The sequence below is a fragment of the Eleutherodactylus coqui genome, chromosome 9, assembly GCF_035609145.1.
Source record: "Eleutherodactylus coqui strain aEleCoq1 chromosome 9, aEleCoq1.hap1, whole genome shotgun sequence".
In the NCBI taxonomy this organism is placed as follows: domain Eukaryota; kingdom Metazoa; phylum Chordata; class Amphibia; order Anura; family Eleutherodactylidae; genus Eleutherodactylus; species Eleutherodactylus coqui.
The window spans coordinates 142749766-142775410 of record NC_089845.1 but is presented as its reverse complement, the minus strand read 5'-3'; the positions used below and the strand labels follow the sequence as shown (position 1 = coordinate 142775410).

Sequence of the window (25645 nt, the reverse complement as noted above, 5' to 3'; positions counted from 1 at the left end):
AGTACCTGCCCGCTTGGAAGAAAAGATTCAGGTGCCAGCGGGAGGCGGGGAGCGGCGGGGGAGAGCGGGGAGGAACGGAGGGGAGATCTCTCTCACTCTCTTCTCCCCGCTTTCCCCTGCTCACTCCTGCAACTCACCGCTCACCGGCAGCCGAACCTTTTCTTCCGAGTGGGCAGGTACTCGCTAAGGGCAATGCTCGCTCATCTCTAATGACAAGCGATTATCATGTGAGTGAGTGAGTGACGTCCGCAGTAATTCATTCGCTCTCGTGCCGCCAGTTTAGACAGGTAAATGTATTGGCTCGTTCAAACCACAATCGCCCTGAATAGTTCACATCCGCCATATAAGTGAATGAGAGGGAATGAATGAGCACGGTGTAAACTGAAGGTAAGGCCTCATGTCCACGGGCGGATTGGATTCTGCATGCCGGAGTCCGCAGCCGAACCTGACCCTGCCCGCGGCCGAGCGCCCTGCGTACCCGTCCGGGTCCTTTATTTTCTTCACTGCGGATGTGTGCGGAAGCGCCGGCCGCCACACGTGCGCAGTGGAGGGTTTTTTAAAAACTCCTGCTTTCCCGTGAGATCCGCAATGTCAGTGCGGACGGGCCGCGGATCATACGGCTCCCATTGACTCTAATGGAAGCCGTCCGTGCGGGAACCGCACTGTAATAGAGCGTGCTGCGATTTCTTTTACGGCCACAAAGGTCCACAAATCAAATCCGCATGCCTTAATTAATGTGCGGACGCCCGTGCGGGTCACCCGCGTGGATTACGCAAATCAGATCCGCCCGTGGATGTTGGGCCTTCGTGAACGAGTCAACGATGGGTTTTACGCCTGCATAAAATGAGTGTTGAAGGAAAATTGAGCGGTTCTTGTTCGCCGCGCTCAGACACGATGTTATCGGACACAATGTTATCGTTCACTTTCGCTCGTTTGCACGATTTTTCCTAATGATAATTGTTCAGTCCATTCTCCATCCTGATTTCCTTCTAGTCCGCTCATAAACCACTCATTTGCTTTTCCTATTATTCCATGTCATTGAAGCAGTCCTTCCATAAACCACAGAATTCTTTATTGCTGAACTTTATTGTAAAATTTAAAAACGTAATTAAAGTAATTCTAAAACAATGATGTCATGCCGATTGTGTCCTGCAGGGGCCGCTGCTGCTCGCAGCTCCCCTTCCACAGCTCGGGCCGGAAGCGAGCGGCCGCCGGCCTCGCGCTCGGTTACCAGGGAGACAGACGGAGTGACGTAACTTCCGCTTCTGGGAAAGAGACCTTCCGGAAGTGACTGTGAGTGCAGCCGGTGGGGCTCGGGCCGGGTAAGTGGTCGTTCCGTCGTACTTGGAGCCCGGGGCTGTGCTATACGTAGTACTGGGCGGCTCCTTGTGGGGTGTACGGCCCAGACCCCGGTCTCCCGCACCGACTATCCTATGTACGTACATAGCCCTTATGCAGCCCCGCAGGACGTTATATACGTTGTGTTCAGTTCATTCTTATAGCCCATTGTTACTAGGAAAGCCGGGAGACCCCAATTACCCGCCCATTGCCACCCAACTTTCCTTAACTCCTGATGGGCGAGGATGACTTGTCTCTAGGCTGCTGTTCGCTCACCGCTGTGATGGACTCGCATATCTAGTCTTCCCAGAAGCCTCATCCGTTGTATAGCTGAGCTTGACCCGCGGCGGATCCTCTACCAGCGCACGTGGGTTACTGGCGGGTGGCACCACTGGCGTAGGGCTCAGACGAGCGTATTACGCTGCAGATATGCATGTAACATGTATTTACTATGTAACTTATGCGCCATACGATGATTACGGCTTATATTGTGCGCCAAAACAGGACATACTGCGTTTTTTAACATGCGGGTCTAAATGTGCCCCAATGTAAATCCGTGTGATTCATATCTGATTCTGCGTCTTCCCTGAGCAGGGGGGTGGAGGCTAGCTGCTGCGATGTCACATAGAGAAGAGGAGGATCCTGTTCCCCTCTGTAGAACATCCTCAGAAGCAGCGTGGATATTATACAGCAGTACCGAGCAGTGGAGATGTCAACCCCTTAACGCTATAGGCTGTACAGTTACGGCCTGTACCATCTGGGTATGTATGAAGGGAGATTGTGGGGCGATCTGTCTTCTTACAATGCGGGCGCCGACTGTTTGTTACAGCTGACACCCGCCTGCAACAGCTCCAACAAGCTGCACGACTCATCGGAGCTGTTAACCCTTTAAAAGCTGCTGTCAATTCTGACAGCAGCGTTTAAATTCCCCAGCTGATTTTTGGGTGTCCCATATGGCCCCCTGCAGTGAGCCGTGCGGGTGTCATGGCAGCTGGAGGCCTTTTTGAAAGGCCTCAGGACTGTCACGGCAGAATGCCTAAATAATGAAACAGAAATACATATTTGGTATCGTTGCATCCGTAAAAGTCCGATCTGTTAAATAATTTTCAAAATCTTTAAAAAAATAAATAAATAAAAGTAGTACAGAAAAAAAACTATAGGTTTTGGTATCGTAGTAATCGTAGGGATGAGCGAGCATACTCGCTAAGGACAATAACTCGATCGTGCATTGTCCTTAGTGAGTACCTGCCCGCTCGGAAGAAAAGATTCGGCCGGCGGGGGAGGAAGGAAGGGGAGATCTCTCTCCCTCCTGCTCACTGCCGCAATTCTCCTCTCACCCGCGCCGGCAGCCGAACCTTTTCTTCCGAGCGGGGAGATACTCGCTAAGGACAATGCTCGCTCAAGTTATTGTCCTTAGCGAGTATGCTCGCTCATCTCTGGTACTGACCCATAGAGTAAAGTTATCGGGTCACTTTTGTTGCAGTGTGTGCCATAGAAACAAGACGCACCGAAAGATGGCGGAATTTCGTTGTTCTTTTCCATTTTATTCCCCTTAGAATTTTAAAAAGTTTTTCAGTACATTAAATAATACTATTAAAAAATATTGATCGTCTCACAAAAAACAAGCCCTCATACAGCTGCGGCGATGAATAAATAGGAGTTAGGATTTTTTCTTTTTTAAAGCGGGAAGAAAAAAACGAAAATGGGTAGGAAAAAAGAGCCACGTCCTTAAGGGGTTAATACTGCTATCGGTTGAAGTAAAACACTTACTAGAAGCAGCAGCGCCCCCTTCCATCCTGTAGTCGTCTGAGCAGCATTTAACATGACCTGTCAGTGAGGCTGCCTGCACAGGGGTGAGCGCGATATCGAGCTGAGAAACTCGCCACAATATCGCGTTCGCCATCCTGCGTTTTACCTGCGTATACGAATCAATTTTCCCGCGTGATAGAGGGTCGTTAGTGTTTCCTATTGATTTCAATGGCAAACCTCGCGTTCACATGGCACGGCATGCAAGAGCCATGCGATGTGTCAAAGGTCCCATGGAAATCAATGGCGACATGTCCAGAGGAACGCTCAAAGATAGAGCATACCACGATTTTTTCCTGCGCCGCGATGCGAAAAAACATCGCTTGTGTATATGACTCCTTGCAAAACAATGGGGTTCATGTTCGCACTTCGCGCATGAGTTTCTCGGCCGCGTGAAAGCAGCCCGGCATCCATAATTCATCTTGTCGCTCTTGATGGATTTTAGAGAATTGAGACTGAATGATCCTTGCAGGAGAGAGAAGAAATGCGGACAAGTAGACGAGATGTTACAACGCTTCTGTCTGCTTGTGCTGGTTATATCTCCTCAGAAGTTTGGGGATTCTAGGAAAATAAACATAGAGTTAATGATCAATCCGCGGGATGGTTGTTCAAGGAGTTTGGGAAGAGTCCTGCATTCGTTGGGAAGGGTGTAAAGCTGTGGCCTCCCACCTGCGGCTCGTAGCCCCTGCTGTGCGGCTCACTGTGGGAGTCCGGAGTTCTGACCATATGAACGGGCAATATATATTACTGCAGATCTATCCCAACCGGGGAACGGTTCCAATCTGGATGCTGTCATTCAAAGGGAAATATCAGCAAATGTTTGCAATTTTACAATTTCTTGTTCCGCCACATTTTGACCGGGGCTACATGGCGAATTTGGGCAGGACCCGCCCTGCCCCATCACCTCCTAGTAGAAACGTAGAACACTGATGGCAGGAAAAGCCCTCCTGGCCCCTCTAGTTGGCCCCTATAGAATTTCCTTTTTATTTCCCACTTAGGATAGATCGATGTTGATCCCATAATGCTTGAATTTGTCAATTTCCAACCACGCCTGCTGGAAGTTTCTTCCAAGCATCCACTACTTCTTTAGTGAAAAATTTTGTGCCTTTTTTTTTTTTTTTTCTTTTCTGCCACCCAAAGATTGCAAGAAATCCCTCAGATTTGGACTTGCGGTTTGCATCTCCTTACACTAGGATGTCATATAACAGGGTCGCAGTGTGATCTTTGGTTGCACGATGTGTGTTGTGGCCAAAGTTGCCATATAGCCCCGGCTGAAAAGCTTCTCTCCCCCGTTTGTTAGCGGAGCTCCCGACCGTCGCTCTAAGGCACAAGGTTGTGGAGCCGTGCTGTAAAGCAATAGCCGGCCTCGGATGGTCGGGCGCTGGTGTAAATCGATGAATTAATTGTTTTTTGTTTTTCTCCTTTAGAACTTGTCATCCAGAAGATACGTCGTCACCAGGATGGGTAGGTGCCGCGCTCTCTGCGGGTATTTTACTATATGCCGCACACACCAACTGCACTGATTCAGTCACTTGAAAACGTTATCTGCTTCCTCCTCCATTTGAAAAGCGGAGACTTCTCAGTGAGGCTCTCCCTAAGGGCTCCCTCGCACTGGCCATCACGATTTTGCCCTGAGAATATCGTGTCAAAATTGCGTCTTTTTTTCCTGCGATGATTTTTTTTTTGGTTTTTTTGGGGGTTTTTTTTGAGCGTCAGAATTTTTTACTCGCTCTTGCCTTGTTTAGGACCTTCTAATGTTAAAAACGCATTGCACGAAAAACGTACGTTCGTGCTTTGCAATGCTATAAAAAGGAGGCTCCATAGGGAAACATGAGAGAGAAAAAAAAAACCAAAATGCAGAAATAAAGGACGTCGTGACTTTTTTTTTTTTTTCTTACGCAACGTCGCATCCGTGAAAACATCACAAATATGAAGGAAACCATGGGTTTCACAATTCAGCATTTTCACTCACAAATCGCACTATTTTATCACAAGTGTGAAGGCAGCCTTAGCCAATAGTAGCAGCGCTGAGTGAAGGGGGGGATTGTTGTGGCAGCTTCTCCCTTAACCCCTTCCAATCCAACTTGTATCCTGGTTCTCCTAGGGGGCTTACTCTTTTTCTGCCGTTATACAATGGCGCCATATGCTGGCTAAAGCCAGTACTGCATGAGGTGACACGTTGGATAGGCTCCGACAGCAGAGAGGCTGGCAATATACAATAAGAGAACCCCGACGGACTTCTTCCAACATCGGATGTCTTCAGACGTCAGACAGTGGATTGGAAAGGGTTAAAGTGGTTGTCAGGATGCAAACTGAATTTTTAAAATTCCATCCAAATGAATTAAAACCATAAAACAAATGGTACTCGCACATCTTCAGGTCTGGCGACCGGGCGCGGCATCCCTGTGATCCTCCCATTCTGTGTTGACAATCGGAGGCGTCAGCATCGCCACCCGTTCTCCTGTCATCAGCGCTTACCTCTTAGGCGCCATGATGTCAGGCGTTTGGGAAGGTAAACGCTGCGGTCTCATTTGCAGGCAGTGGTCACCTGACTTGTTCGGGCATTTTGACTCACAGGACTCGCTTTCACTTTGTCACCGGAATACCCCTTTAATCTGGTTTTTCATTGCATAGTGTGAATTCATGGACCCCGACCGATCAGCTGTGCGGGCGCATGCTGTCATCGCCACAATAACACAGAGGTCGGAGCGGAAGCCTCCCTGCCGACCTCCTTATAGTGGCCAACGCTTGTAACTGCAGTCACGGTTCCCATTGATTTCAGTGAGAGCCGTGCCTGCAGTTACAAGCGCCGTCCACTACATGGGAGGTTGATCGGTCGGGGTCCCGAGCAAAAGACCCCAGCTGATCAACTACTGATGACCTAACCTGATGACAGGTCATCAATAGTATTTCCATGGAAAACCCCTTTAATAGTACGTTAAATGACCGTAGATCCACTTTATTTGCTATAATTTGCCCTAAAAGAAACCTCACATTAACCCCTAAGTGACCACCATTACACTTTTTCTTTTTCTTACAGCAATCACTAAGGGGTTTTAATTCGATAGCTCCACCTTTTACGGTGCGTCAGAATAAGCCTAGCAGGGTGGCCCTGTGTTGGGTATAACTTGAGCTTTGCTGCTAGACTCCTGCTCTAACAGCTGATATCAGAGAAACCTCCAACTGTTTAAGCTCTTCTGCATTGCAGTGTATTGTACTGGTCAGCAAGAGCGGTTGGGGGTCCAACAGCTGGGACCCCCACCGATCCTGATAACAGATGTTCAGTTGGTTCTTGAGTGGTCTTTGCAGAGTTCAAGCCCTTTGACATTCTCTGGCGCTGTCATTGCAGTGAATGGGGCCGTATCATACGTGCGCGACCTCTGCTTCATTCACTCAGGACTGACCGGACATCTGTACTTGAGATTGGTGGGGGTCCTATCTGTCAGACCCCCACCAGTCATAAAGTTATCGCTTGTCCTATGGATAGGGAATAACTTTATAACTTGGCACTACCCCTTTAAAGGAAATAACCTTAACATAGTGCAAAACTATAGCATTATCAAGATTTTTATTTTTTTTTTTGCACACAAGTAAAGTGTGTCATTTTGGAAGTGTTTGAGCTTTCCCGTTAAAGGGTAATAAATGTGCAGAGAGCCGATAGATGTGAGGATCGGCTGCAGGTCATAAGTGGAGAAGCGTATCTTGTTGGGAGCTTTCTTAGTGCTTTTCAGTGATTTGCAGCTATGTCTTTCCAGATGGTGAAGAGAAGACCTATGGCGGCTGTGAAGGGCCGGATGCGATGTACGTAAAGCTTATCTCCTCAGATGGCCACGAGTTCATTGTAAAGAGAGAACACGCTTTAACATCTGGAACAATCAAAGCCATGCTGAGCGGTCCAGGTAGGCAAGCAAAGCGGCTTCATCCTTTCTCCATGAGCTGTCTTTCACCAAACCATTGACCGCGTTCCTCCTATCCTGAACACATGGGCAGAACTTAAGCAATTGGTGGCTTTAGTCCTAGGTGTGCTGGGTTGGTATGGCGTGGAATCAACGCTCAAGGTTATATACGAGGTAAAGTATTAGATGTCACCGGAGGGGTTCCATAACTATACAAAAGAGAGCAGAAAAACAGGAAGTTATAAACTAACCAAAGCTGATGTGAATGAGGTCTAAGTATCATTATTAGAGATGAGCGAACGTACTCGTCTAGGGCAATTACTCGATCGAGCATCACTTTTTTCGAGTAACTGCCTAATCAGGCGAAAATATTTCGGGGGGCGCCAGGGGTGAGCAGGGGGTTGGGGGGGGGAGAGCTCCCCACTGCTACCCCCCGCTCCACCACAGCGCCCCCCGAATCTTTACTCGAAAAAAGCGATGCTTGATCGAGTAATTGCCCTAAACGAGTACGTTCGCTCATCTCTAATCATTATCTTAAAATTGGAAACCCCCTTTAAAGCCTAAAGTGTATTAGAAATGGGGAAATAAAAGCAATATCTCAATTGCACACAATGAAAACTCCGCTGATCATTGTGCACAGGCCAATGTCCAGGGAGTCTGAGGAGAATAAATAGCAGTTTGGCAGATGGTGATCCAGTGTTGCATACAAGCTCTAGGGGAAACGGCAAACCGGTTGTGTCTGTCACCACCATGATGGCCAGTTTGAATGCCATCTTGGATTCAACTCCAATGGGAAGGTAGGTGTGTGATATATCAAACCGGTAGAGAAATTCACCAGAAAAAACAGTAGTGTGCTTCATTTTAACATAACTTTAGATGGCAAGGGGGAAGCAAAGGCTGTGTGATTAACCCATTAAGGACCAAGCACAGTAAATTTACGGCACTTGGTCCTCGGCTTTAATCTCAGTTTATAGTAAAACAAAATACGGCACTGGATTAAAGCCCCTGCTTCTGCAATCAATTAAAAGCAGGACAGGTTGTTAGCTGTTGGTCATAGCTGATAACCCAGAGGAGGAGGTAGAAGTGGTTTTTAACCCCTTCTGCTTTCACTAGTACACATTGCTCAATGAGCACTATGTACCAAAAGAATGGAAGTGGAAGTGTTTTTTTCCACTACATGAGCCGGCTGTCACATGACTGCTGGGCTTCCCTATTGAAGCCCCTGCTTCTGCAATCAAGCAGAAGAAGGTTGGGTTGCCAGTCTTTAGTCACAGCTGAGAACCCGGGGTCGAAGGGAAAAGAGGTTTTTAACCACTTCTGCCTTCTGCTTTCCCAGGTACACAGCCCTCAATGAGCACTATGTACTAAGAAGTAAAAGTGTTTCTTCCACTAGGTGAGCCGTCGATCACATGACCGCCAGGTCGAGCTGCAGGGATGTTTTCTCCTGTAACTGGGACTCCCATGGATGCACCAGCCACAGTGTAATGTAAAAAAAAGACCATTTGAATGTCCCCCAAAGGGGTTTTATGATGTCGTGGGGCCATAGTTAAAAAAAATAGATAAATAAGTAAAACAAAATTACAGGACAAAATAAAAATATATACATAAGAAAGAAAATAACCCCAAACCATCACCATATGCGCCCTGTAATCCGAAACCATACATATTATGTACCAAAACGTCTGAAACAAACAATATGTTTTTTTTTGGGGGGGGGGGAGTTAGCTTTTTACCCCTAATTAAACTAAAAAACAGAAAAAAAGTCAGCGTAAAAGATATTAAAAAATATATATATCCCTGTATGTCATGGGGAAAAAACGCAGCAAAAATAATTTTCGTAGCTGAAAAAAAACGCACGTGGGTAAAATCCCTAAAAAGTGTCTGATGTTTTTAAGGTACAAAACAGCCTGGTCCTTAAGGAGTTATGGGGTGCAGGAAGTACTACCTTAGGGTTTGCTTCGTGTGTGTCTTCATGTAATAACTCGCCAGCAATAATCTAGCCGTATGTCTTTTTCATCCCAGCTCAGTTATATTGGTATATTTTGGGCACGTGCTGCGATTAGCAGTCCAGAGCTCACGGGTATATGTGTAGGGGGTGCTGTGGACTCCAGGGTTACATCACATCTATCTGATCGCTCCTCACAGCTCCTAGACATGTACATTCGTACAACGCTCTGAGAACAGACACTAAACTCCGTGCCCAAAAATATTCTAGTGATTGTAATGAGGTGGAGATACTAGGGTCTATGGCTTCTGATTACGCTGGGCTCTACATGCCCAGTAGATGCATCTCTGCTAATTACATTTTAGGAAAGCCCAATATAACAGCGCAGGGTACAGTAGATACTTATTCTGCAGGACTGTGTTGCTGGTCTTGTATTAACCCCTTGTGTGAGAGTGTCGAGGGCTTGGATGTTGGTCAGCGGTACCTTTTCACGTTTACAAGCTGCACGTGGTATACCATGACCTATATTTGATTGCTTCTCTTGACTTGGAAGGTCGTGGTTCGCTGTCTTGTCCCTTGAGTAAATATTTGTGTAGAAGGGATTATTGTGTTAAAGTTTAATTAAAAAAATCACCCCACTGAGCACAAATACAACAAGATCAGGATGAAGTGGATGTTAACATTTGCACTGACACCTCTCAGCTGCCTGGTTTTGGGACAGTGGAAGAGCCCCCGTGTGTCCCTGAGTTTCCCCCCCGTTGCCCGCTCAGGAGGGGGTCTCAGCCGCTAATGTGGCCGGCCTGGTGCAGCGGTTTTTTTTTTTGTTTTTTTTTCTCCTGTAGGTATTTGCAGGTGCATCTGTGACGGAACCTCCGATCAGATGTGAAATCACCCTAAGGCCGCTTCAACACGGTTCGGACCTGAGAATATCGCCTCAGTGGTCCGTGCAATATCGCTGCGTTTTCTTGCGGCGATAACGCAATTTTGAGTTGCTACAAAGCTGCATGACTTTGTAGCACTACGTGTGAGAATTTTCAGAGGGGCTTGAAATATAAGTTCTACCTGGAAAATAAGCCCTAGCTGCATAACAAAAAAAATGAAAAATGCACATACATCACCTAAGAAGCGCTGTCCGCTCCGGCGTGTCTTCTCCCCCCGGTCATTGAATGGCTGTGATTGGTCCATCGAGTGCTGGCTCTGATTGACTGAGTGCCACATCGCTCAGCCAATCGGAGACAGCACTTCCTGGAGACGGGGATTTACAAATCCCTGACAAAGGAGAAATGCCTGAAGACAACTGCCGGGGATCGGGAAGAAGACTCGTCGACGCTGACAGCGCTTCTTAGGTGATGTATTTTTTTTTTTTCTTATTGATGCAGCTATGGCTTATTTTAGTGCTTTTACACTAGGATTTCCTACTGTAAAGGTCGCATCACATAACACGAAAACCGTGCTTTCATGCAATGCAGCACATAGGAAGGCTCCATAGGGAAACATGGCTACAAAATATCGCAAATAGCAGCTGCATAGAGCATGCCTCGATTTTTAGTCTCACAATGTCGCAGCCTACAAAACATCCCTGGTGCGGAAGAACCCATAGGAAATCATGGGCTGTACATGTATGCGATCTGTAGCACTGTCACATTGCGAGAAAACCGTCCGTGTGGAAACGGCCTTATCCTCATTAGGCCCAGACATGTGATGGCTGGTCACAAAACCATTGAATGGAGATCCAAACATTCTTAATAGAGAAGGAGGAGAAGAACGGGTAATTTCATCAGAAGAAAGCAGGAAAACACTTAATAATAATCTTTATTTATATAGCGCCAAAAATATTCCGCAGCGCTTACAAAAACGGGGATACAGAAAGACAAAAGTGCAAAAATACAAAAACCACAGTTACATAGTATCAGTTGATGGAAAGAGTAGGGGTGAGGGGCCTGCTCCAACGAGCTTACATACTACAACTAATGGGGGGATACAGAAGGTAAAGGGGCTGGAGATGTGCACGGTATGGCGGGCTGGAGATGTGCACGGTATGGCGGGCTGGAGATGTGCGCGGTATGGCGGGCTGGAGATGTGCGCGGTATGGCAGAGATGTGCACGGTATGGCGAGGTGGAGCGTGAGGGATGCTATACACATAGGCAATGATCAGACATTTAGCCGTGTGACGGCAGAATCGGTATGACTGCAGGGGGCAGTTGATGGCGGCTAGCAGGGGTTGCAGGCACTAGCACAGGGAGCGTGTTATCAGGCGGAGTACAGAGGGGTTTGGTTTAGGGGATATGGTATGCCTCCCTGAAGAGGTGTGTTTTTAGAGCACGCCTGAAGTTTTGTGAATCGGGGATTGCGTGGATAGTTTTGGTGCATTCCAGAGGACTGGTGCTGCTCTGGAGAGGTCTTGCAGACGGGAATGAGAGGTGGCACTCAGTCTGATTTTGTTTGCAGAGCGGAGGGTCTGGGCTGGGTGGTGGATCGAGATGAATGAGGCAATGTAGTGCGGGGCGGTGCTGTGGAGCGCTTTAGGGATGAAGGTAGTGAGTTTGAATAGAATTCTGTATTTAACGGGCAGCCAGTGCAGTGACCGGCATAGGGCAGAGGCATCCGAGTAGCGTCTGGACAGGAATATGAGCCTGGCTGCCGCATTCAGGGTGGATTGGAGACGGTAGAGTCTGGGGCGGGGGAAGCCAATCAGTGGGTTGCAGTAATCGAGCCGGGAGTGGATGAGGGCAACAGTAAGCATTTTTAACGTGTCCACGGTGAGGAAAGGGCGAATTCTTGCGATGTTCTTGAGGTGCAGCTGACATATTCGGGCAAGAGATTGGATGTAGGGAGTAAATGAGAGGTCAGAGTCGAATATGACCCCAAGGCAGCGGGCATGTTGTCTAGGAGTTATGGTGGCGCCACACACTGAGATAGAGATGTCAGGATGAGGGCGGTTAGTGGAGGGTGGAAATACCAGTAAGTCAGTTTTAAAGCGGTTTAGTTTTAGGTAGAGAGAGGACATGGTGTTAGAGACAGCGGACAGACAGTCGGGGATGTTTTAGAGGAAAGGTGCAGAGATTGCATGGGGAGGTGTATAGCTGGGTGTCATCAGCATAGAGGTGGTATTGGAGGCTAAATCCCCTGATGGTTTGTCCAATAGGGGCTGTGTAGATGGAGAAAAGGAGGGGGCTGAGGACTGAGCCCTGGGGGACCCCAACAGCAAGGGGAAGAGGAGGGAAGGTAGAGCCAGCAAAGGAGACGCTGAAGGAGCGGTCAGATAGGTAGGAGGAGAACCAGGAGAGAGCAGTGTCCTTTTAGGCCAATGGGGCGAAGCATACTGAGGAGGAGTTTGTGGTCAACTTTGTGAAATGTTGTGGAGAGATCGAGGAGGATCAATAGAGAATAGCCACCCCTCGATTTGGCTCAGGAGGTTGTTTGACACCTTTGTAAGGGCAGTTTCTGTTGAGTGTTGGGGGGGCTGAAACCGGACTGTAGGCGGTCAAGACGAGAGTTTTCTGATAGATAGCTTATAAGGCAGGAGTAAACTAGGCATTCTAGTAGTTTGGAGATGAAAGGGAGGTTGGAGATGGGTCGGTAGTTGGCAGCATCAGTCGAGTCCAGAGTTGGTTTCTGTAGCAGTGTGGATATGATGGCATGTTTGAAAGAGAAGGGAAAAATGCCAGAGGTTGAATATAGTAGTGAGGTGGGAGGTAACCACCGGGGAGAGGGACCAGAGGAGGTGTGAGGGTCACTAGCGCAGGTGGTAGGGCGAGCGGTGGAGAGCAATCTGGAGACTTCACTCTCTGTACTCAGACCAACGACAGAGGAAGAGCAGGGGCTGTAACTGACAAGACTAGGGTCAGGGTTAGTCTGGGATTGGGAAGTTATTTCCTGCCGGATATCATCGAATTTTCTTTTTGAAGTAAGCAGCCAGCTCTTCAGCACTGAGATCCGTCACTGGGGGCTGCGGTTTAGGGCTGAGAAGGGAGTGAAAGGTATCAAAGAGACGTTTAGGGTTGTGCGATAGTGAGGAGACGAGAGAGGTGAAGTAGACTTGTTTGGCGTGGTGGAGGGCGAGGTTGTAGGTTCGGAGCATGAATTTGTAGTGGAGGAAGTCCGCGGACGTTTTTGACTTCCTCCACAGCCGTTCAGCACTTCTCGAGCACCGCCAGGTGAAGCTTGTTTAAGGCGTAAGCCAGGGTTGCCGCGGTCTGCAGCTGATGGCTTGGGTCACGGAGGGTGCAGCTTCATCTAGGGCATGTTTGACAGTGGTGTTGTAATGTGCGGCAGCCAGTTTGGGGCAGAGAGAGGAGAGAGATAGGGGACAGATAGGACTGTAGGGACTCAGCAAAGGATTAGGTGCGAACTGCCTGAAGGTTCCTGTACATACGGGAGGTATGAGGGGCTGGGGAGATATTAGGAATCTTGACAGAGAGAAAAAGGAGGTTATGGTCCGAGAGCGGTAGAGGGGAGTTAGAGAAGTGGGAGCAAAGCAGAGACGGACCAGATCAAGAGTGTTGCCATCCCTGTGAGTGGGAGAGGCTATGAGTTGTGAGAGACCAAGGGAGGAGGTGAGCGATAGAAGCTGAGAGGGAGATGGGGTCATTAGTGGGGATGTTAAAATCACCTAGGATGAGGGCTGGGATTTCGCAGGGTAGGAAATGGGGGAGCAAGGTGGTCCAGAAACAGACGAGGAGCACCTGGGGGCAGTAGATAACTTCTACTCGCATGGACCGCAGGCGGAAAAGTTGTAGCATATGTGCCTCAAATGATGGAAAAGTGAGTGAGGGTACGGGGGGGGGGGGGGGGGGGGGGTGGAATGACCTGGTAGGTATATTTCTGGGAGAGAAGAGCGCCTACTCCTCCGCCACGCCTGTCCTCTGGTCTCTGGGTATGGGACAACTGCAGGCCATTGTAAGACAGTGCAGCAGGGGAGGCCGTGTTAGACTGCTGTATCCACGTTTCTGTGAGAGGTAGCAGACTTGGAGATTTTGCAGTACTTAAGGCCCATTTACACGGAGCGATAATCGCTCAAATAACAGTTTGAGTGACAGCTTTGAGCGATCGTTTTGCATAAACTATTAAGTAGCTACTCAGCTACTTAAGAGCAATTAAGTGTGCAAATGAAGCCTTAGCTGCCTATCTGCATTCAGATCCTTTGTTCTCCAGGGTAGAGGGGGCGCTATACATGTACACCTCTGCAAAGATTTGTAGGACTTTGTATTGCTCAAGAAAAAAGAATGAAGCTACTGTGCAAATAGTCTTAATTAAAAAAACATGGAAAGAGACTGAGTCCAGCGTCCAAGGTAATAAAATCGCGGCTTTGGTTACATTCCCCTAAGATCTAACATGACACCGAATGGCTGTCACTTATACATTTCGAGCCATTATAGCCCTGAGTTGCAGCACCGATTAGAGACTATAAGGCTGGGTTCACACGGGGCGGAATTTCAGTGCGGACTTTCTGCAGGGAAACTCTGATTGCAATTTGTATCCCGGGTTAATGCAGCAAAGTGGATGAGATTTGCAAAAATCAAAGCCGCAGCATGTCAGTTGTATTGCTGTTTCCGCAGTGGCCTCTCTCCTCTCTGTGCAGAGAGTTGGCCGCTGCGTAATAAGCTGCTTGGAAACCTACACCAAATCCCGTCTGACTTCAAGCTGTGGAAGTCTTGCGGAATTTTCGTGTGGTCCCGCTGCGGACATGCAGCGGGATTTCCGCCCCATGTGAACCCAGCCCAAGGGCTGCTATAAATGAGTCCATGGATACATGTTGTGTAGGGATGAGCGAGTATACTCGCTAAGGCACTACTCGTTCGAGTAATGTGCCTTAGCCGAGTATCTCCCTGCTCGTCCATAAAGATTCGGGGACCGCCGCGGCGGGGAGCAGGGGAGAGCGGGCGGGAGAGAGGGAGAGAGAGATCTCCCCTCCGTTCCTCCCCGCTCTCCCCCGCAGCTCCCCGCCCGCGGCGGCCCCCCGAATCTTTAAGGACGAGCAGGGAGATACTCCTCTAAGGCACATTACTCGAGCGAGTAGTGCCTTAGCGAGTATACTCGCTCATCCTTAATGTTGTGTATTAATTGGGGAGCCCACACCGTTCACTCCAATGTCTATGAATCTTATAATATTGTACAGTCCATAAACCACAAGTGATGTATCTACTCACATGCCCGATATACTAGTTACAGTATGGGCGCTGTGAAGATCTGCATGCAGACTTTTGTCTGATATTTCTAACACTGTATGACCTGTATCACATGAGCGTATTTGTGCGCGGAATACACAATAAATAGAATGCATTGATTTCAATAGGTTCAATCACGTGTGTGTTTTATACACATTAAAATGGTACATATTGACCTAATTAACATAATTGCCCATTTTAAGGGATGGGCATATGGTTGCATATGTTTTGTTTTTTTTTGTAAATTTGCACTTACACCGGTGTGACACCGACATGTTTCTACAATTTCTCAGAATTTTGCACAAATACAGAAGTAGGGATCGTGTTCTATGCAGATACAGCGTATTAAGAGTTATTCTCTATCCTGGTCATAGAAGTCATGTGAGAAAATACCTTGGCTTAGTAGAATCTTGTAATTATGAGCGCCGGCAACTACAGAAGTCAGAGCAGTGCTTCCCCTCCGACCCCGATGTATCCCAGCGGCCGCTTCCTGGATAACCCCTTTTAAGGGCCCATTTACACGGGCATATGCAGATTGTGCCTGAGTATTGGACAGCAGATGAACAATCACCTGCGTGATGCCTGATTCCCTCGGCGGAGAGGACAGTCCATGTCTGATACTGATTTTTTTTTTTTCTCTTTCTTTTTTTTCCCTTTACATGGGCTACATGGATCTTCAGTCCATGCTAAAAACACTTGTGTGGATATCCTTTTTCAAAAGTTCCCAAACTTTTTTGGCTTCACATTAGTGAGGTTTAGTCTTATATTTCCACGTCCAGTGATTTGCAATTGATTTCTTTTTTGTAAGTGGGTGGCGACCGCGCTAAAACCCCTTTTCACAAGATATGAAGATGGAAAAGCTATCAAACACTTTCTTGCGATAGTCCATAATGCAGGATAAGCCACAGGTACGCGATGCGTTCCTGCCGATATGGAGAACTTGTAAAAACTTGCTCATGAACATAGCCCACCACAAAGCAGATGGTATAGTTCGCGCAAAACGTCTTGGGCTCTAGCGGAACACGTGAAAACGGTGTTCAGTAGAACCTTTACAGGTAAATTAGCTCCTGAGCAGGTCTGTTGTGTCCATCGTCAGAGCCCAAGAAGTTTTTTGTGAACTGTACATGAAGAATTTTATGAAATATCAGAGGTAAGTAATTTATGTGTATTATAAGTATTATGTACACAATCTGTGGAAGGTGGATTCTGTCTTTTACAGAACGCCTAAATGTTGATGACGACGACCTGCCTAAATAGAGTCCGCTCACGTGGACTCCCATTTACATCTCATGTACCCCCAAATTTTTTTATTGCTTACATGGACCCCCAGCAAGTCAAAATCAACCCCCGCAGTTCCATACAGACCACTTTGGGAACCCTTGTCCTATTTGGCTTTTACTTGGGCAACTCTTGTTGGTTTGGTTCCTGGTGCGGGGAGGCTTCTACCATTCACACTCAATGGGTAACATCGGACTGTTAATTAAAGGGGTTGTCCCGCGAAACAAAGTGGGGGTAAGCACTTCTGTATGGCCATATTAATGCACTTTGTAATATACATTGTGCATTAATTATGAGCCGTACAGAAGTTATTCACTTACCTGTTCCGTTGCTAGCGTCCCCGTCTCCATGGTGCCGTCTAATTTTCAGCGTCTAATCGCCCGATTAGACGCGCTTGCGCAGTCCGGTCTTCTCCCTTCTGAATGGGGCCGCTCGTGCCAGAGAGCTGCTCCTCGTAGCTCCGCCCCGTCACGTGTGCCGATTCCAGCCAATCAGGAGGCTGGAATCGGCAATGGACCGCATAGAAGACCTGCGGTCCACCGAGGGTGAAGATCCCGGCGGCCATCTTCGCAAGGTAAGTAAGAAGTCACCGGAGCGCGGGGATTCGGGTAAGTACTATCCGTGTTTTGTTTTTTTTTTAAACCCCTGCATTGGGTTTGTCTCGCGCCGAACGGGGGGGCTATTGAAAAAAAAAAAACAGTTTCGGCGCGGGACAACCCCCTTTAAATCTGGCATCACCCGTTGAAACTAAGCAGTGGGCACCGATCACTGGGCACACGGACAGCGCCAGGAGCGTGTCACACCTAAGAGCTTGTCCATACGACCAGGCGAAAGGAGGCGAGATTGTGGGGGAGAAAATCTAGGGATAGTCATCAAAGCCTCAGGGACATGCTGCCAGCCCCGCTGACTTTACCCAGGGACAGGCCCTCTGTAAGCTGCAGGCATCATTCTGGTGTACATTATTAGGTAGAATAGCTTTATAATCTATATACCTTCTGCATTATCCTTTGGACCTGTACATATTACTGGGGTAGGGAGAATAGTGGTCATGTGACCGGTGTCTGATCTCTGTATACTATGACTGAGGCCCTTGCTGCCATGAAACGCGTCGGTTCAGCTGTTCTATGTCAGGCTGAATTCTACGTGAACATAAATATAGCCATGCTTTTACTGCCTTGGATCCCGGACTCCGTCTCTGTTTCTGTGATTTACGAGTCCCCTGCCAGTCCTTGTAGCCCTGCTGCCAGGCCGCAGTGAGCCGGACTTGTGCTGGTTTATAACTAAAAGTATGCTATTTTGTGTCTCCAGCTCCACAATTGCAGACTAGAAACTAGTAGTTTAGCTTGGGTTGTGCGAGTCATATATTTTTCCACATATTCCTGACTAACCAATGACATGTAGTCTACCAATAGGTAAGGAGCAGATGGAACGGAGTTGGACTGCGCCATCAGCCTGCATAGTTTGCTTCCTGTCTGCCACCACGGATACAGTTTATGCCAACTGTGGACACAAAACCAGAGGATATTTTTTTTCAACAAGACTATTTGCAAAGCTGTTTCATTATTTTAGGTCAACTGAGACAAAAATGGTTGCAGGGTGGACTTGAGGCCCATTTACACGTAACGATTGTCTCTCAAAATTCATTCAAACAGCCGAAAGTAAGCAATAATCATTACATGAAAACGCTGCCATCATGCACTTTTCGTCTGAATGATGCTTTTAAAGTGAACTTAAAATCCACCGTTCAGCCACAGAGACATAAGGTATCTGTCAATAGACTGTTCGCTTTGTTCACTGCGGGAGTCGAGAGATTACATTGTTTTCTGCTGGCAGATCCGATAAGAACTATAAAGCTGTTTGCACAGCAGGGAGTGTGATTAGTCCCACCATAGGCTCTGCAAACAGCTCCTGGAGGCCCTTTTACATGCAAGTGAAGATGAAGTGTTAATAGACATTAATGTCGCTAAAACTTTTCAATCTTTGAATTGCTTGAAAGATTACCTTTGCGTGGGAATGGGCCTTAAGCCTTCTTTAAAGTGTTGTTGCATCAGAACAGAAGGCTTATTAAGACAGGGGAATTAACCTAATTCTTCATTGAGTAACAGCCAGCGCATTTGACATGTTTCGAGGATAGAGCCCCTTCCTCAGAAATGGCTGGATAGACTGCAATGATTAATCAGGTGCAGGTGCTCACCAGACTAGGGGAAGAACCCGCTATTCTCCTTCTCCTAGTGTGGTGAGCACCTGCCCTGATTAATCACTGCAGTTTATCCAGCCATTTCTGAGGAAGGGGCTCTGTCCCCGAAACATGTCAAATGCGCTGGATGTTAACCCGATTCTTAGTTAATTCCTTTATCTTAATGAGCTTTCTGTTCTAAAAGTTGCATCTATGGTCCATTATTTTCTCTCTTTCATGATTTGACATTTACTGTGAATGGAAGTGGGAGGCCGGAACGATCTGTGGCCCACTACCTCCTGGGTCAGAATCAGTGTTGTCATAGGCCCCTCACAGACTAAGCCAGAATCCTACTGCACACTGATGAGGGGCAAATGCCTCAAAACAGTCTGTCTGTGCATTGATGACTTGTTATACCGTCACTTTGAATTGAAGGAATGCTGCCATCCAGTAGATGGCGCTGTAGAGGTGTTTTTCCATCTCTCTTATTCGCATACTCTACCTCCATTCATAGAAGCGCTAGTCAGGCAGTAGTCCGTGGGACAGTTGTCTTGTGTGCCATAATCAGAAGTTCTTACTAGTAGAACTATAGACACTGCTATCCCTAAACTCCTTAAATATTTTGTTTTTTTTTTACATTATTTGTATTAAAATTCCTGATTACTACTTTTATTTTTTTACAGGACAGTTTGCTGAAAATGAAACAAATGAAGTGAATTTTAGAGAGATCCCTTCTCACGTTCTGTCCAAAGTGTGCATGTACTTTACCTACAAAGTTCGCTACACAAACAGTTCAACAGAAATCCCCGAGTTCCCCATCGCCCCGGAGATCGCGCTGGAGCTCCTCATGGCTGCAAACTTCCTAGATTGTTGAATAAAGTAAATTATGGGAAATTACTATGTTAAATGTTTTTTTTCTTTTGTATTTAAAGCCACCTCCTGATTAGTAACATTTTGGGTCATTTTAGCATGTTTTTTTTTCCCCTGACGTGATGTATATTATGCAAGAATCTTCCCATACTTCCCAGTAAAGCACTGAGTCCCGTTCCCTGTTTGCATATGTATTATTTTCCCACATAGTGCCATTAATAAACCAATATGATAATTGGATATTGCTGTTATGGTCTAGACTTTTTTTCTGTTCACTGTTATATATGAGATAATGTATCCTCTAGTGTAAAGTATCAGGCTGGGGTCACATGGGACTGAAATCTCGCAGAATGACCACGCGGAAAAACAGAACAGAAATGCAGCTTCAAAACCCCCAGCCTTTCGCCGTGGATTTTAAGCGGCTTCACTGCCTGTATTCCGCTACGGCAGTCTCTCCCCATAGACAGGGGAGCGGCTGCCACGGAAATGGGGAAAGAGTGTCAGTGGATCGCTCGCAGCATGTGGACGAGAGTTTTGCAAATCTCGTCCACTTTGCTGCTTTATCCTGGGATAAAAAAGCCGCAGGCGGTATTTCCGGGTCACAAAGTCTGCACGGAAGTTCCACCGCAATTACGCCCAGTGAGAACCCAGCCTTAGAGTTCACTGGAGGAGTTCCATAACTATACAAAACGGAACAAAAAAACATGAATTTATAAATGACCAAAGCTGATGTGAATGAGGTCTAAGTATAATTATCCTAAGGGTTTATTCCGACATGCGTATATCGGTCGGGTTTTCACGCCCAGCTGATATACGCTGTCCCTCTCTGCAGGGGGAGGAGGCGGGACGGGAGCAGTGCACTGAGCTCCTGCCCTTCGCCACTATTTGCAATGGGAGGGGGTGGGACTTAGCTCTGCCCCCTCCAATTGCAAACAGTGGAGAGGAGATGGGAGTTCAGTGCACTGCTCCCGGCTCGTCCCCCTGCAGAGAGAAACAGCATATATCAGCCGGGTTTTCACGCCCAGCTGATGCACGCTGTCCCTTTCTGCAGGGGGAGGAGGCGGGATGGGCCGGGAGCAGTGCACTGAGCTCAGCCCCTCCCATTGCAAACAGTGGAGAGGAGGTGGGCGCTCAGTGCTCTGCTTCTGGCCAATCATCCTGCAGAGAGACGGCGTATATTGGCTGGACGTGAAAACCCGGCCGATGTGCACACGTCTTAATAAGCCCTAAAACCGGAAAACTACTATTTAAAGTCTGAAGTGTATCAGAAATAGTAAAATAAAAGCAATATCTAAATTGCATACAATTAAAACTCTCCTCATCACTCGCCACCCTTGTGCACAGGCCAACGTACCGGGGGTCTCAAATGTGTGGAAACCCCCTTATAAAATGAAACCGGTTTGTCAGATGCTCCAATTTAGCATGCAAGCTGCAGGGGGAAGAGGGAAAACTTGGCCTTATGTCACCATCATGGTGGTCAGTTTGAATGTCGCCATCTTGGATTCAACTCCAATTTTTCCAATGGGAAGGTAGGTGTGTGATATATCAGACTGGTAGAGTCTGCCATACCCAACAAAAGACAACCGAGAATTGGCAGAATAGGTGACACGGCAAATTCAGATTAATCTTCTGATGAGGCAGATTTGGCAACTGCACTGTGGGTAGTGGGAGGCCTAGTTGGGGGGTGGTAATTAAAATCTCTAATGACTTGTGTGCTGTTCACCTTGCATGTGGATAATCTCAACACGTTTTGCTTTAAATGAAGTATATTATTGGTTTTCTGGTGCAATTTTCTGCAGTTTGATATATTACACACCTACTTTCCCAATTGACAAATTAAAACTAAGATGGCGCCATTCAAAATGGCTGTCATGTTGGTGACTTGACTTATCACCTTTCCCACTACCACCACAGCGTATATGCAAAATTGAATCCCAGTCTGCCAACGTGGGTGTTTCCATCCACCTGCTATGTCTGTCCCGATGCATGCAGCTAGCAATGTCTGATTTGGGTACAATAAAGACAATTTTTGCAAGTTGTCAATTTCTTGCTTAATTTTTGGCGTGATGCAGGCGATTTGCCCCCCTCTCTGCAGTTGCAGTCATTGTATGATATGACTTCAGAGCTAAAGCAGAAAGATGGATGTTTCCTTAGACAAGATCTGCCCTCTCTGTAACCGCCGGCAGTGGGCAGAGATCCAGCAGAAACTCGCAAGAAAAAGTAGGGCCTTCAAGAAAAGTCGGAGACCTCACTTTGGAACAAGTGTTCTTCTATATTTGAGGGTTTCTGATAATGCAAATTGAAATTTGCTGGAAGTTGTCAACCGTTGGAAAAGTTACCCCAGAAGAATGAAAGGACCAATAGAACGGACCCAACTGGTTTAGCCCGACAATATTGCCGGCTGCTGAAGACGGCCTCATGGAGGAGTAGAGCGCTTTCTATAAGCAGGCTGACTTCAGCTACTGCAAGCAGCCCAACACTGGTGAGAATAGCCCAGGGGCACAGTCCTTGGGTGAGCGCTTCAGCCCTCTAGTTCTATCGATCAGTGAGGGGGGGAGGGTATATTACACGTGTAAAAAAGAACGCATCATGTTCTATTTTACTGTGTATAGCCCTATTGTTTTATATGGGTGTGTTTGGAATGCAGTGCATATGCAACAGTGGTTTTTACGCATGTTGCTAGGAAACAAATTTTAAAAAAAGCTAGTGTATGATATCGTGCGTGTAAAAAAAAAACAAAAAAAAAAAACCACACACGAGCATAAAAGTGACGATACGCGGTTCCCACGCAGCTAAAACGCTACAGTTTTTACACAGCCTTTTACGATACCATCATATGAGCCTAGTCTGACATGTTAAAAGGCCAAGCACTGTAAATTAAGGCGCTTGGTCTTTGGCTTTAACCCCGGCTGACAGCAAAAAATACAGCGTGGGATTAAAGCCCCTGCAATCAAGCAGGAGGTCCTTGGGTTGTCAGCTGTTAGTCACAGCTGAGAAGGCAAGAGAGGTTTTTAACAACATCTGCCTTCTCCTTTACCGGGTACACAGCAATCAACGAGCGCCATGTTCTAAACAGGGAAAGTGTTTCTTCCACTATGTGAGCTGGCGATCACATGACCACTGGGTGCTCCTGTTCCAGCACAGCTACAGGGTCCCAGCAGACCCTGATCAGCTCTGCCAGTGACTACTGTCACTACTGGGGATGTTTTCCCTGTAACTGGGGCTCCAGCTACAGTGGGAAAGTGTTTAATAAAAGAAAAAATGACCATGTGAATGACCCCCAGGTCCTATATGATGTCAGGTTGTAAAAAAAAAAAGTTAAATTACCGGTAGCTAAAAAAAATTACAGAATAGAATAAAAATGTATGCATTAAAAAAAAGAAACTGACGGAAAGCCGAGGCCAACCTAAACCATCGCCATATGCGCCCTGTAATCTAAAACCATGCATGTTGTATATTTTAGCGTAAGTTTACTATAAATGTTTTTTTTTAAATCAGATTTTTTTTAGACTTTTTTTAGACTTTAAACCTCAATAAAATGGAAAAAAAAAACTCAGTGAAAAAGATATTTTAAAAAAATAGCCTTAAACGTCACAGAAAAAAAATGGAGCAAAAATCATTTTCGTAGCTGAAGGGGAAAAAAAGATAGGGCAGTAAAACCACCAAACGGGGGAAAATCCCTAAAAAATGCCTGGTCCTCAAGGGGTTAACAGGCTTATATTTCTTCTGCACCCTGTCTGTAACTTTAGTGTCCCTGAAGGCCTCCTGGACATGGAATCCTGCCCTCACCGTGGCGGGTAAGCCTGCGTGTAAACCTGTGTGTGCAGGTGGCCTTCTTCGCCGGCGTCTGGGCGGACCTCTCTTCTTCCGACTTCTTGGTACCGCGGATGTTCCGCACGGCTCGCCAGCACATATGCGCAGTACAGATTTTTTTTTTAACCTGCTTTTCCCGCGGAATCCTCGACCCGTCCGCAATGTCAATTGCGGGTCGGATGGCTTGCATTGACTTCAATGGAAGCCGTCCATGCGGTAACCGCAGGAAAATGGAACATGCTGTGATTTTTCATCCGCGAGTGGAAACCGCAATTGGTGTTCGCTCGTGGCCAGGCAGAATCCTTTTTCCACAGCATGCTATGAAGGGTTATTGCTGCGGATCCCGGAGGCGGACGCCTGTCCCAGATTCCGCAGCAGAAATTCGCCCGTGTGGGTGAGGCCTTCTGTGTTGATAAGGTTCCGTATCTCAAACCCGCCTTGGATCACTTCGGGGAAGTAGCGATTTTCTGCTGACTGACATTCGCAGAGTTTCTCCCATTGGTTTCTAAAGGTAAACCTCACATCGCACCCCGTGCACCCAGCACGCGGAATTATGCTGCCACCGGCCCTACTGAGAACAATGGGCGGTGGTGCGCTGCGAGGGAACGCCCAAAAATAGGATGTGCCGCGATTTGTTTCCCGCACCACAACGCACAAGTCCTATGGATACGTAATGTCCATGCGCTGGTGTGCACGGATCAACGAAAGCCCGTTGACTCCATTAACCGCGTATCGCATGTCCGCGCACCACGCCCTCAGAAAGATCACTGCACGCCCTATATTTGCGTGATTAAAAAACTCATTGCGTGCCAAGTAATTTGCCTACGATTTTCATGCGAGTGCGGTGTGTAATATAGTAACACCGGTTACTATGGCGACCGCAGGAAAGAAAAAAGGCAGGGAGTGCTTTACAAATAAAAAATACTTGTTTTCCACATGTGTAAAAAAAAATGGGCGCAAAAAGGACATAAAAATTGCGCGAAAAAATGGGGGTTTTCACGGAGCACTATCGCACACGTGGATCCGGGCTGCTGGAGAGGTTCTCTGATTTGGGAAGTGAATTGAATTCTGTTATTTTTTGCGTTTAACATCATATTTTGAGATTATTGATCTTTTTTTTAACCCTTTGTTTTTCTCTCCGGCTGTTGCGGTCATGTGATTTGTATGCAACAATTTGGGGAGGGTCATTGTCTATAAGGCCTGAGTCACACGGGCGTATTTGCGCATGCAGTACACAGTGCTGAGAACCTATTGACTTCAATGGTTTTGTTCACAAATGCGCGTATTTTGGGTGCGCAATTCCGTTTTGGAAAAAAATACGCAGCATGTTCTCATTTCCTGAACATTTGTGCAGAGAATAAAACATATTAAACTAATTAGGCTAATTAGCCCTTTCAATGTACGGGACCGTGGCTGCGGGTATTTTTTGTGTGCGCAAATTGTGTGTTTTTGCGCACACAAAAAAGTACAGTAAAAACCGCAGCAACGTGTGCAAATACACAGCCTCCGATATGCATCAACGACGCGCAAATATGCCTTTGCTGGCGTGACACGGGCCATAGGAGGCCGAATTGGCATCGAAACACGTCGGGAGAAGTGATTTTGTCGTGGCCTTGCTGTCAGAATAGACTTTTATTTCTAGCTAATAAAGCGAAGTTTCTTACATAAATATAAACGAAATTAGAAAAAAAAAGTTTAGAGTGAAAACATGTTTTTTATATCAAAAATGCATCAAAGTGTATAAAAACGTACCTGATTCAAAAACCTAAATGTATGCTTCAAAATTGAATTTTTTTACACTTTAATCATGCCTGTCCGTTCAATACGTAAACGCGCCAGTGTGGGCGGGCCCTCGGCTCCAGTGCATTACAGTGGAGCTAATTTGCATCCTGATCGCCTGCCAAATCCGGGGAAAAATTAATTTCAGTTGTGGATTTCTACTTTGGATTCTTTACAAAACTCCTGGTTTGTAAAAAAAAGTTTGTAACCATGCAAAGACTCCTTGTACTGATCAATCTCATCTGCTACAAGGCGGACCAGGCACATTTTATTTAGTTGAAAAGTACTTGCACACTAGCTTTTACAAGCTCCAATAATCACTTCTGGGGTTTAATCAGTTATTACACCATGTGACCCAAAGAAAGGTCCTGCACGCAGGACGCACCGTCATGTAACGTACAACGCATGCGCACAGCAACCGGGCACAAACAGGCTTCTGAAGCGCATGCGCTCTGAACGCCTGCACGTTGCGCATGCCGCGAAGGGCTTCGGACGTGCTGGTCACGTGAGATGTGATGTCACCGCAGACGGGAGGGGGCGGGTTCCCATCATGGCGTCAATGCAGGTGAGTGCTGC

At 47.0% G+C, this 25645-nt stretch overlaps 2 protein-coding genes across 2 annotated transcripts in view; both read left to right on the top strand.

Moving 5' to 3' along the window:
* The first annotated feature begins 1196 nt into the window (after positions 1-1196).
* On the top strand, positions 1197-19717 carry ELOC (elongin C). The gene is made up of 4 exons (XM_066578589.1): positions 1197-1322; positions 4572-4608; positions 6900-7043; positions 19291-19717. The coding sequence occupies exons 2-4, from the start codon at positions 4605-4607 to the stop codon at positions 19479-19481; spliced, it is 339 nt and encodes a 112-aa protein (XP_066434686.1). The 5' UTR covers positions 1197-1322; positions 4572-4604; the 3' UTR covers positions 19482-19717.
* Positions 19718-25540: 5823 nt separating this feature from the next.
* The window catches only part of UBE2W (ubiquitin conjugating enzyme E2 W), a 46443-nt gene continuing 46338 nt past the window's right edge, over positions 25541-25645 (top strand). The window contains exon 1 of the mRNA XM_066578587.1: positions 25541-25634. Within this exon, the coding sequence (XP_066434684.1) occupies positions 25620-25634 (15 nt within the window). The 5' untranslated portion in view covers positions 25541-25619. The remainder of the gene's footprint in view (positions 25635-25645) is intronic.

What these genes read in the sequence shown, in the direction of transcription:
- ELOC (XM_066578589.1), top strand. An exon ending in AGCCATGCTGAGCGGTCCAG is followed by an intron (nt 7,044 to 19,290) that starts GTAGGCAAGCAA and finishes ATTTTTTTACAG; the next exon opens with GACAGTTTGCTGAAAATGAA.